At 35.5% G+C, this 10,678-nt stretch overlaps 2 protein-coding genes and 1 long non-coding RNA gene across 6 annotated transcripts; 1 reads left to right on the forward strand and 2 right to left on the reverse strand.

Annotated features, from left to right (window-relative positions):
* Positions 1–1,339: 1,339 nt before the first annotated feature.
* On the reverse strand, positions 1,340–6,177 carry LOC111431619. 4 transcript variants are annotated; one of them, XR_002708537.1, is made up of 5 exons: positions 6,091–6,177; positions 4,975–5,179; positions 4,593–4,721; positions 3,622–3,767; positions 1,340–1,709 (listed from the first exon to the last, which is right to left on the reverse strand). It is a non-coding gene; the product is annotated as an uncharacterized LOC111431619 (long non-coding RNA). The 4 variants fall into 4 exon arrangements; XR_002708536.1 differs by having other exon boundaries at positions 6,054–6,177; XR_002708538.1 differs by having other exon boundaries at positions 6,086–6,147.
* On the forward strand, positions 2,743–6,015 carry LOC111431615 (short-chain dehydrogenase TIC 32, chloroplastic-like). Its single transcript, XM_023068305.1, has 8 exons — positions 2,743–3,076; positions 3,961–4,192; positions 4,281–4,360; positions 4,585–4,738; positions 5,071–5,149; positions 5,234–5,321; positions 5,448–5,494; positions 5,585–6,015. The coding sequence occupies exons 1-8, from the start codon at positions 2,914–2,916 to the stop codon at positions 5,762–5,764; spliced, it is 1,023 nt and encodes a 340-aa protein (XP_022924073.1). The 5' UTR covers positions 2,743–2,913; the 3' UTR covers positions 5,765–6,015.
* A 1,688-nt stretch (positions 6,178–7,865) lies between the features above and the next one.
* On the reverse strand, positions 7,866–9,888 carry LOC111431334. Its single transcript, XM_023067938.1, has 6 exons — positions 9,462–9,888; positions 9,296–9,382; positions 9,007–9,219; positions 8,772–8,936; positions 8,643–8,696; positions 7,866–8,474 (listed from the first exon to the last, which is right to left on the reverse strand). Exons 1-6 carry the CDS (start codon positions 9,657–9,659, stop codon positions 7,950–7,952), a joined length of 1,242 nt encoding a protein of 413 aa, XP_022923706.1. The 5' UTR covers positions 9,660–9,888; the 3' UTR covers positions 7,866–7,949.
* Between the last annotated feature and the right edge of the window lie 790 nt (positions 9,889–10,678).

The following is a 10,678-nucleotide window of genomic DNA, read 5'->3' on the forward strand; positions in this document are numbered from 1 at the left end:
TGAAAAATTATAACATATATATATATATATATATAGATAAGTGAATATGTCTGTACAAATCATTATTTACTATATATTTTATATTTAGATTTATGGAGAAAAAAAAGGATATATACGTTAAGCCCATCCACAATGTCAGCTCTTTGGAGTAGTGGGCCGGGCTTCTAAACTATCTGAATATATAACGGTTCAACCCTGGGCCTGGCCATCTCCGTGTCCGGTCCAAATTTAATTTAATTTAATTTATTTAATTGATTGAGCTAAAGGTGTGTATACCTTTTTGTCAAATTTGTAATTATTATTTAGCTCTTGCATTTAATTTCATTTATGTTAAATTAATAAATTATATTTAAATGCTTCCACTTTTTGGTTGGATTTAGTACGGATTTGACATTACAAGATTGATTTAATTGATGGGATGGTGTTGAAAACATTGGGGCTGTACAACTCAATAATCCAAAATTGATCGAAATTATAACGGTTGGATTGAATTGGACTAGATAGGTTACTAAGTTAGGTATCGGGTCGGACCTAGATTTAGTATGCTTAAGGTCAATTTGACCTAAACCGAATAAAAAATATATATAAAGAGTTGTATTGTTGTCTGTTATCGTGTCCTTCTCGCAGGATCGCAAGTTTTTTCTCTTCTACATTTAGTTTCTAAGATAAGCATACTTGCATCAACATCCAGTTGCAACTGTCTGCTGTGAGTTACACTAACCATCGTCGTCGTTTAAAAGTTTTTTTTAGATAATTAACTAAAAAAAAAAAACTGAATACAACAACCCAACTTGACCCATCCCCACTCATAAAAATGTAGGGTCTTGAAGTTATATATATCTTTTTACCTCAAATACTATTAAACTAAAAAAAAAAAATGGGGAGTTTTAATTATGATAAAGCTTGTGATAATGTATTAATATATATTAGCTAGAGCGCGGTAGGACCACTTATAATTAGGTTGCCAAATGTAATTTCATTATCTGTTGACCGACACGTGTGAAAGACACTATCTCATCAATTTGGTACCTTTGGTTCTTTTTTTTTTCTCATTTAAATTAAATTAAATTAATTCCAATCAAAGGATGCCTTTATTTATTGCCTTTCACTTTTTGGTTTGTTTGAGAGACAACTGCATGGTAATTTAAACTTTTGATTACGGTAAAAGAAATACATATTAATTACAATTAAATTACGTCTCGTTTGATGAGAAAATGATTCCATATCGTGCTAAACCTAATCTCGAGAAACTATGAGTATTACTTAGAAAAGTATAAAAACATAAGAAGGTTGTACAAAACGCATACATAATAATGTAGAAACAAATATGGATGCCAAGCAAAAAGTATGCCATACCAGCTTTCCCATCGATCCTTGTTGTTCCACACTTTTTTCGACATGTCATGAATATATGTTTTGTAATGACATATCCATGTCACTATTACAAGCCCAACTTCACACGTCAAGTTAATCAACACAAACAATGTTTCAACCAAACGAATCAAATTTCAAAACACAATGGGTCCACATTGTCCCATTCTAATAGAGATCAATAAATAATGTACAATCACCTTAAACTTATAATCCCGAAGCATCTTCTAAAGATGTGCGGATATTATACCGCTAGAGTTTGCCATCCGACTGTGCTTTACATGGGCTCTACATGCTACATTCCACCTTTCTTCCCAACAAGTCAAGTCCAAGATTACCTGTTTGCTCCAGAGTTAGTATCGATTTGAAAAAAACATAGAGCATTCAAGAATAAACAAGTGTTCAAGAAAAAAAACGAGACACATTTTTACGAGAGATTATATATAATATTTGATATTCTTTTCATTATAACATTATCTACCGAACTCACTGAAAAAAAAAAAGTAAATCTAATCAACTTATGGCCTACCTTCTTTTCTTTTTCTCTTGTTTGTGAGCTTCGTGGAGGAAGAATTTTAGGGTTTACAAACTTGATCCCAATCAGATTCTTAAGGCTCATGATATGACGGAGAATATAGAATAATAGAAGAGGTAGAGGAAGAAAAATGGTAGAAGTAAATGAAAAGTTGTCAAACTGAATGCCTCAACTTTAACCCACCAAGGCTCCAACATAAAAGCCGTCCTTTTTTTAAGGGCAAAGATTGAAACTTTGGGACAAAGGCCGCATGCAGCGTAAAGCAGTTCCTGTCCCAAACGACACATTTATTATACTTGTATAGCTAAGAAATAACCCATACTTTTTTACGCCAACAATATTTATTTTTTTAATTTTCTCTTAAGATTGCATTTTTTATTTTTGGGCCGTTCCCATTATGATCCGTTTCTGCATGCAAATCACACGTGTAAGCAAACCTATTTTCACTTCTTTTTTTTTTCTCAAGTTATGTATATATCTAAACACACTCAAGGGAAAAAAACATTAATTATAGTATGAATCAAGAAATTGATATGTATTTTTTTTTTACGAGGTTTAAATCCATATAGTCGTGTACTAAAAAAACTAACACGTACCAAAATAAAGTTATGAACCAAGAAAAGAAAGTGTTTAATACAAAGCTAATACGTGGAAAATTCGAATACTAATTGAAAAAGACAGAGAAAAAGGCCATGTTTTTGTTTCTCGAATAAGTGAGACACATTATGTCATAAATATGAACACAAAGATTCCTTTTTTTTTCTCTTTAACTTCGAAATCTAACCCTCTCTTTGTTTCAACTTTGAAATTATTATATATTAAAGATGGAAAATTGAAGTCTTGAGATTGAAAAGGGAACACCCAAGCCAAAAGTTGGTTAGGGTAACTATTTTAGGGGAGAGCAGGGAAATGGGATGGTCTTGGGAGTAGGAGATAAAACTTTCGGGGTTTGTTTTTCTATTATCTTTCATTTTTTGGTGGTATAAATACTAAGGTTTGATGTTTTTATGTGGAAGAGAGAGAGCGAGAGGTTGAAGGGTAGGGTGATGAAGGAGACTCTAAGGTATTTGGTAGGAATGGCAGGCCCAAGTGGGTATGGCTCTAAGTCAAGTGCAGAGCAAGTTACTGAACATTTGCAGTGTTCTTCTCCTTTGACTGCCATTATCACTGGTAAGCTTTTTTTTGAACGATAATAAACTAATCGTGGTCTTTTCTTACTGTTTTGTTCTATATTCACTTTGTTCTGCAAGTTGTATCCTAAACTAATGTATCGTTCTTTTGAACGGTCCCAACTTCAAAGGTTGACTTTTTTTCAAAAAAAAAAAAAAAATGGGAAACATAAGTCAATTACGGTTAAGCTATGCTCGAATTATCTTTAAAGTTGTGGTCATGGTCAGTTAGAAGCACAAAAGAACCAAAGTTGCAAGAATTTAGGTTTTTGTTTCTATTTTCCTAAATTTTATTAGGAAGAAATTAAATCTATAAAATCTTGTTCGATAATCATATATTTTAGCTTTTTTTATTTTTTTTATTTTTATTTTTATTTTTAATTAAGCTTATAAATATTACTCAACCCCTAATTTCTTTGTTTTGTTATATATATATTTTAATGAGCTAGAATTTAATTTATTAAAGAGAGACAAAAATAAAAAAGAAATCGTGAGAAAACAAGCCCAATTTTCAAAAATAAAAATCATTATAAAATGGAGTCTTACCTTTAGATCAATTGAATTATGGTCGACTTGGTTGTCTTCAGCTCGAGGCTTCATTTCTCTAAATTTGAGTCATGAGGATGTTCGAAACTAAATGGATTTAACCAAATCGTTTCTTGTATCCACCTCCAAACTTTAATCCGTACATCCTATACATATATACACATACTTGTATGAGAAGCTTAATTATATAAATATAAGGAAGGAAATAAGGAGAGAAACCACTCAGCATGATCAATTAAACCATGTAATGTTACCAAATAATAATAGATGGGTGTTAAAACAAGACAAAACAATCCAGAAGAATGATGAGAATTTGATTCTATTTGTGGGTGCAAAAAGGGGCAACATCAGGAATTGGAGAAGAAACAGCAAGAGTTTTAGCAAAAAGAGGCGTGAGAATAGTAATGGCAGCAAGAGACATGAAGAAGGCAGCAAAAGTGAGAGAGAGGATCAAAAGAGGAGGTCCAGAAGCAGAGATTTTAATGTCTGAGATAGACCTCAGCTCTTTGGCTTCTGTTAGGAGGTTCTGTATGGAGTTTGCAGCTTTAGGGCTACCACTCAACATTCTCATGTGAGTTTGCCCCCACTTTCCCCAACCAATATCCCATTTTCCCCTCTCAAATTTCACCCTTTTTTGGACACATAAACTGTTTTTGCAGAAACAATGGTGGGGTTTTCTCTCCAAATTTGGAGTATTCTGATGACAAGCTTGAATTGACATTTGCTACTAATTATTTGGGTAATAGTTTTTCCTTCTCTCTTTTTTCTTCTCATTCTGAAACTCAAACACAGAACAACAGTTTGATTGCAGAAGAATAGATGACACTTAGCTCTACAAACTCCTTAACTTAATTACTTTTCCAGAGTCAGAGAAAGTTGAATCTACTCAATAATGGCTAAAGAAGAATGAAGTTACGTCAAAAAAAGGATACAAAATGAATTTCAAAATTCTTTTTCCTGCAGGACATTACCTTCTGACAGAACTGCTTTTAGACAAATTGATAGAAACATCAAGGAGAACAGGCATCCAAGGAAGAATTATAAACGTCTCTTCTGTTGTCCACTGCTGGGTGAAGAAGGACGATCTCTGCTTCACTCACCTGCTCAACCCAAACAAGTTAGAAAAACTCGAACCCATTACAGATTATTTTCGTTTAGGTTTCGAATTTTCAAGTTTGTGTTTATTTGATTCATCAACGGTCGAAAGGGTCAGGTAGAAACGCAAACTTTCAATTTTGTGTCCAATAAGTCAATAATCTTTCAAAAGTGCAAAGTTAAAGAAATCCATTTTGAGTAACTAAAACTAGTAATTGAACCTTTCTTTCGCCCTTTTCTCAAAACACAAAAAGTTACCTGGGTGTTCACTAGCTGACTACAGGTCAATAGCAATCCATGGTCAGAGAATCAAACTAAGCCCTGTTTGGGGTTTTGGATTTGGAATTTCTGCAGGTACAATGGCACGCGTGCTTATGCTCAATCAAAACTGGCTTGCATTTTACATGCCAAGGAGGTGGCTAGACAGTTGAAGGTAATCTTGCTTCTTCACCTTCTACGTTTCCTGCAAACAGTTGACAAAACAGTTCATATTCTGAAATTCCAGCCATTTTTACAGGAAAGAGATGCCAATGTGACAATCAATGCAGTGCATCCAGGAATTGTAAAGACTGCAATTATCAAGGCACATCGAGGATTTATCACAGGCATGAACTGTTGACTCTTTCTAATTCCTGATGTACAGCCATCTTGAGCCAGTTCTACTTCTACCAAAAGGAAAATGTACAAGAGGCTACTGATTTATCATAACTATATTCTAACATCTCTTGCAGATTCTCTCTTTTTCATGGCATCAAAGTTACTAAAATCCATTCCTCAGGTATTTTCATACGTAAAATCGATTCAGAGCGTTTGGATTTGCCTAGTGTTACTCATACAAAACAGATAGTAACGATTATTGTGCCTGCAGGGTGCTGCTACGACATGCTATGTGGCTCTAAGCCCACAAACACATAGAAAAACAGGAAGATATTTTGCAGATTGTAATGAGACTAAGTGTTCATCTCTAGCCAACGATGAGTTAGCAGCACGAACGCTATGGATACAAACTCGTGCCCTAATTCTCAGAGAACTTGGTGAACCAGTTTGATCTACATCATCATCAATAAATTTTCAACCAAGAGAGAGAGAGAATAGTATATATAAATCTATGCATTTGTAAATGAACAGAGATCCTGCAGAAGTTCATCGAATAAGATCTCGTAATAAAAATACGCCTAAATTCTTGAACAATCACTCGATTTTTTAGAAGTTGAACTTTATATATGAAGGATCATTTCTAAACGATAACGGAGACAATAAGAAATTAACACCGTGTTATCAGGATCTCCGATTATCAGAAAACAACAAGAATAATCTTTCATGGAACAAATTACAACCAGTTAGTTAATTTCAAATTCGAACAGGTCACAATACAGTAAGAAAGAATTGTTCCGGCGTACACATTGTCGCGCCAGCCAGCTTCGCCGCTGAAGTGAAGTCTCTCCCTCCACCGCCATTTACGACCTCTTCGCATTTTAAGCCCAGCAATTAGTTGGGCCTAATTTCTTTTTAAGCCCACCAATTAATTGGGCCTCATTTCTTTTTAAGCCCAAAAATTAATAAACAGCACAGGTATAAATAGTTTTCGGCGGTTGACGATGACAGAGAGCTAAGATGGTATGATATTTTCTTTACCATGATTTTTATCTTCTTTAAAATAACACTTAAATTCATAATTATAAAAATTAAAAATTTTATTTTTTATTTTTTTATTTTCAAAACGTTAAGTAGACATGATTTTGAAGAACATTTATACAACATCGTAGAGTATCTATCGATCCCAAATTTGATAGGATTTCATTTTTTATATAGATGGACTTGACTCCAAAGGTTATGGCTCGATGCCCTACCTAGTCCTCTTGGAGTCTGTCTATGACATTATTGGGTAGGCGTTGCCTCCAACCTTACTTATGCTTCAGTTTGACTTTAATGCACATTCTTTAAAGGTCAGTATCTGTCTGCATATGGGATCACAATCTACTCTCTTCATAATATGGTTGTGACAGTCTCTGCTACTTAAATTAGTTATTGTCCTCGATCACTTGCTAAAAGCACAATTACGATGACAATGTTCGACACTCCTATTTACACAAACTTAATCTTATAATAATATTACGAAGACAGGTATAAGAGCTTTGACCCCATCAAGAAACTTGACATCGTACTTCCACTCGACTTTATCTCAAAATGGCATTATAAAAATAGGAAGAGATTCATTTGATGATGGCCCGGTTAAAGTTGCATGCATATTTAGATTAAAAATGATAGAAGAGAAGAAAAGGTATAGAAAAGAGAGAGAGTAATGGAGCAGCAGCAGCAGCAGCACGCGAGAGGCATATATTATGAGTTCTATGCCTTTAATTTCCTCTGCTTTTCCACAGCTTTTGATGCTTTCCCATTTCAAAACCCATTTTCTATTCCTTTCTTCTGCACCATTCTCATCACTCAAATTTTAAAATCCATAAAAATAAATTACGTAACACCCGACCGTTAACTGATATTGTCCGTTTTTGTTCATTACGTATTGTCGTCAGCTTCACAGTTTTAAAACCCGTATGCTAGGAAGATGTTTCTTGTTTTCCTCTCCAACCGAAGTGAGATCTCACAATCCACCTTTCTTAGGGCCAGCGTCTTCACTGGCACACTGCTCGGTATCTAGCTCTGATATCATTTATAACAGCTCAAGCTCACAACTATCAGATATTGTCTGCTTTGACCCCTAGTGTATCATAGTCAGCCTCACGATTTTAAGACGCATATGCTAGGGAGAGGTTTCTACACGCTTATAAATAATGTTTTGTTTCATTCTCCAAGATCTGTGATCTCACAATCTACCCTCCTATGAACCTAGCGTATTCCCTAGCACATTCCTTGATGCCTGACTCTAATACTATTTGTAACAACCCAAGTCTATTACTAACTAACATTATGAACCTAGCCTACTCGCTAGCACACTGCTTGATGCCGGACTCTAATCCTATTTGTAACAACTCAAGTCCATTACTAACTAACAAATATTGTCAGCTTTAACCTATTATATATCCCTATCCATCTCACGATTTTAAAACGTATCTTAAGTAGAAGTTTCTGCGCTCTTAAAAAAAACAAAAAAACAAAAAAAGTTTAATTCTAGTTACAATGCCATAAAATAATAATAAATTACATTGATATATCCTATAAACCCATTAAAATTGACAATAAAATAATAATAATAATAAAAGAAATGAAAATATTCAAGGGCATTTGACATTCCTACCAGGACCTCCATAGTAAAAATAAGTGCCCCAAGCATCATTAGTGCCTTGTCTAATATCATAGCAATCAGAATGGTCAGCCAAGACATGAAGATTGGTAAGAGGAAGCAAATTATTGTCCCAATCAACCACCTGCAGGTTCCTAAAATAAGAAGCTTTCCCGAACCCTTCTTCACCAAAATGCCCGCTCCCCATTTCCGTGGCCGTGTGGAACCCTGACCCTCTGCTGTTCACAATCTCCCCTCCAAACTGCACCATGCTCCCATGGCTCCTCAAATGGCTAAACAAAAACGCTGGCCAGTATCCGACTAGCAATCCCGACCCGTATTCTAGCCACCAATGCCCATGCTTCGGATCCTTCCAAACCATTATGCCAACGTCGAATTGCTTCCCCGTGTAAGAGGATATAGGCGAAATGGCTGCTCCGATGGCAATCCGGTTGTTTGTTTGAACAAAGCCGGAGCAAAGTAGATTGTAACACCCAGTGGCTTGATAAGCATCAGTCTGTCAAGTAAATTAAAACATTTTAAATTGGTATCTCCAATCGAGCTGTCAGTCTGTCAAGTAAATTAAAACATTCTAAATTGGTATCTCCAATCGAGCTTATGCTCAAAACTGACAATATTATATTATCATGGAGATCCATGATTGGTAACAGATTTCGAAACTCACCGTCCAGTACGTAAAGAATCTAGGATTGTTGTCGCCGTACAGTTCAGGACTAACCTGAACAAAGAAGAAGATGATTAAGACGATTGATATTTAGCGTCCCATTACGGTTACTGACATTCATAAACTTGCCTGCCATCCAGCTTCAATGGTGTTCAAATCATTGCCAAAAGAGCCTGAAATGACCCAGATTTGTGATAAGCTGAATTCATTTTGATCAGTAACACGAGGTGCCCATATGTTTAAGCTCGCCTTTGCTCCATAATATTGTTCTCCATTAACAAACACCACTGCATGCTGCGTTCATGGAATGAAAGGTTTTGATTCCAAATCCAAAAAAAGAGGCAGTTTTTCATTGAATTCTAACCTCATGGCCATTGCCAGAAGAATCTCTCCTCATATGTCTAATGGGTTTTCTTCCAAATCTTCTGAAAGAACTTGCTCTGTAAATGTCTTGCTCTGTTGTTCTTCTGATTGGAATTGTTCCTTCCGGGCAGAAATCGCCTGAAGCCGACCATAACTGGAAGCTCTCTGCCACTTCTTCCTCGGAGTTGTTCCCTCTCGGCCTCTCCGGCGGTTGCTGTTCATCACAAACTCCCAATCTCCTCAATCAAATTCATAAAACGAAACCCATTTAAATGAATTGGTTACCATACCAATGGAGTGTGTCCTTTGAGGTGAGGATGGTCAAAAGCAGGCTGGAGATGAGAAAGAACACAGTCTATAACATCGCCATCCGAGCTCTGCAACAGAGCAAAAAACAACCCAGATTGTCAAATTTGCAGAACAATCAAGATTTCGAGAAAAAGGGGTTTCTTTTACCTGAATTGTCTTGGTCGTAGGCTTGTTGATTTTGCGTAAATAAGCTCTGATATGCTTCAGTTCATTCAGCTCTTTGGATGGGTGGAAAAAAGTTCGGTTTTTTGGCGGCGTCTTATGGGCTATGGAAGTTGGGAAAACAGAGGAGAAAGAAGTAAAAACCAGAAGCAAAACAACAAAACAAGAAGAAGAAGAAGGCATTTTGGTTGGAATGTTTCGGGGAAGTCGTTTGTTTGAGTGTAAAATGATGTGGGATTTGTAAGCATTAAGGTTGTCTGGTTGTATGTGATGAAGAATAAAGAATAAACACAGAAGCTCTCTATGTGCTCTGTCTCTGTGTCTGGCTGTAAAATAATAGACCCATTTTAAACTTTTTGATATGAAGAAGAAACAGTCAAAACTTGAAAGCAAACAATTTCATTTCTTGTTAATTAAGGATGAAAGGGAAGGAGGACAGAGACAGAGAGAGAGAGGGATTCAAACTTTACACAGTACTCTGCTGCATTCAGACAGTTAGGATTTGGGTGGAAATTCCAACAATCTTTTGAATTGGAAAAATCCATTCAAATCTTACCTTGGAAATTCTGTTTTTTCCTATTTTCCACCCATAAAAAAAATTGTTTTAGATCACTGTGAGAACCGAGTCCACCTTCGATTAAGGGGAGACTATTTGAGAGCTTCATAAGCCTCAAGGGAGGTTTGTTGAAGATTATTGGGATTCGGAGTGTCCCACCTTGGTTAATTTAATGTAAGATCATGAGTTTATAAGTGAGGAACACTATCTCCATTGGTATGAAGCCTTTTGGGGAAGCCCAAAGCAAAGCCATGAGAGCTTATGCTCAAAGTGGACAATATCATACCATTGTGGAGAGTCGTGATTCCTAACAAGGTTTACAATGTACTTTGTTCGAGAGGAGATGAGTAATACTATTTTCATTGGAACGAGTCCTTTTGAAACCCAAAACCACGAGAGCTTATACTCAAATTATAAAGGGAAGAATATTAAGATATATTCTCCGAACATTTTTTAAAATTAATAATTTTATTATTATATAAAAGGGCGTGGCTGGGCACTCGCATATATAGGAACAAAAGGGATTTGCCAGCTAGGATTCTTTTTTATTTATTTATATATAATAAAAATTCTCTCTTCTTTTCAGGCAGACCCATTCCCTAAAAGTTGAAAATTTAATTATATTTAGATTCTTCACTTTATTTAT

This window comes from Cucurbita moschata, unplaced genomic scaffold, assembly GCF_002738365.1.
Source record: "Cucurbita moschata cultivar Rifu unplaced genomic scaffold, Cmos_1.0 Cmo_Scf00036, whole genome shotgun sequence".
Classification (NCBI taxonomy): domain Eukaryota; kingdom Viridiplantae; phylum Streptophyta; class Magnoliopsida; order Cucurbitales; family Cucurbitaceae; genus Cucurbita; species Cucurbita moschata.